The following is a 1,366-nucleotide window of genomic DNA, read 5'->3' as shown; positions in this document are numbered from 1 at the left end:
GTGTGTGTGTGTCTGAGTGTGTGTGTATGTGTGTGTGTGTGTGAGAGTGTGTGTGTATGTGTGTGTGTGTGTGAGTGTGTGTGTATGTGCTTGTCTGGTGTTTGTGTCAGCTTGTATGTTTGTTTATGCATGTATGTGTATGTGTGTGTGCATGTGCATGCGTATGTGTGTGAATGTGCATTTGTGTTTATGTGTATGTGTGTTTCCAACAGTACGCACCAGACTCCAGGCAAGTGGCCAAAGGATGACATCCACCATTGTTGCTACTGCACTGACCCACGTACGTACACGTCACACCGTCGCCTTGGTAACCTGAAAAATACAGAATGGCTCATTACAGTAACAATAACTTGTAAAAGCCCTAATAAAACTTACCCTTTCCGTACGCCCTGGGGTCATTTTGTACCCCGAGGTTGTATTCTTCCCATTTTGGAATACTTCTAGTATGAAGATCTCTTTGAAACTTTCAGTATTTCTCCAAAATATATTTTGACAAACTTCTATAAAAAGCCTATGGATCGGATTAACGGATAAATTTCCTCTTTGGAAAATGGTGGCACAGAGTTCCCCACGTCGTATGGATACGATAGTAAAACACGACGTACCAATAAGGTTAAACACTGGCTAATACTAATTAATATGTATGAGTTTAGTTTAGGTTTAGTTAATTTTATCTCTCCCTCCTTTCTTCTCCTTCTTTTCTTACAATCATCCCCTGCCTCTTCCGTTCTCCTTACCTTCTCCCTCCTCTCTTCCCCTTCACTTTTCCCCTTTCTTCTTTCATTCCTCTTTCATTCCTCTGAGAGTTGTCTTATTCTTACCCTCTACCACCCTTGTCTTCTTCATCTCTCTTCCCCTCCCTACCCTTGGCCCCTTCCCCTTGCCCTAAGAGAGAAGGAAAGAAAGAAAGAAAGAGAGAGACTGAGAGATATAGATAAAGAGAGAGAGAGAGAGAGAAAGAGAGAGAGAGACAGGGAGAGAAAGAGAGTGGGAGAGAGATAGATAGATAGATAGATAGAGATATATAGAGAAAGAGAGAGAGAGGGAGAGAAAAAGAGAGGGAGAAAGATACCTGTGGGACAAAGACAACACGTCCTCGATCCCCGACAGTTGATGCAAACCACCCGAGGGGAGAGAGAGATAGATAGATAGATAGACAGAGAGAGAGATAGAAAGAGAGAAAGAGAGAGAGAGAAATAGAAAGAGAGAGAGAAAGAGAGAGAGAGAAAGAGAGAGAGAAAGAGAAGTATATACCTGAGGGACAAGGGCCACACGTCCTCGATCCCCGACAGTTGATGCAAACCACCCGAAGGGGGAGAGAGAGAGAGAGAGAGAGAGAGAGAGAGAGAGAGAGAGAGAGAGAGAG

At 43.5% G+C, this 1,366-nt stretch overlaps 1 protein-coding gene across 1 annotated transcript in view; it reads right to left on the bottom strand.

Annotated features, from left to right (window-relative positions):
- LOC101853032 (cubilin) overlaps positions 1-1,366 on the bottom strand; it is a gene marked incomplete at its 5' end in the record, with an annotated part of 106,878 nt that overhangs the window by 89,424 nt on the left and 16,088 nt on the right. The window contains 2 exon segments of the mRNA XM_035972231.1: positions 220-312; positions 1,255-1,312. Of these exon segments, the coding sequence (XP_035828124.1) occupies positions 220-312; positions 1,255-1,312 (151 nt within the window).

The sequence above is a fragment of the Aplysia californica genome, unplaced genomic scaffold (genome assembly GCF_000002075.1).
Source record: "Aplysia californica isolate F4 #8 unplaced genomic scaffold, AplCal3.0 scaffold00619, whole genome shotgun sequence".
NCBI lineage: Eukaryota > Metazoa > Mollusca > Gastropoda > Aplysiida > Aplysiidae > Aplysia > Aplysia californica.
The sequence above is the reverse complement of the archived record's forward strand: the minus strand, read 5'-3'. Positions and strand labels throughout refer to the sequence as shown.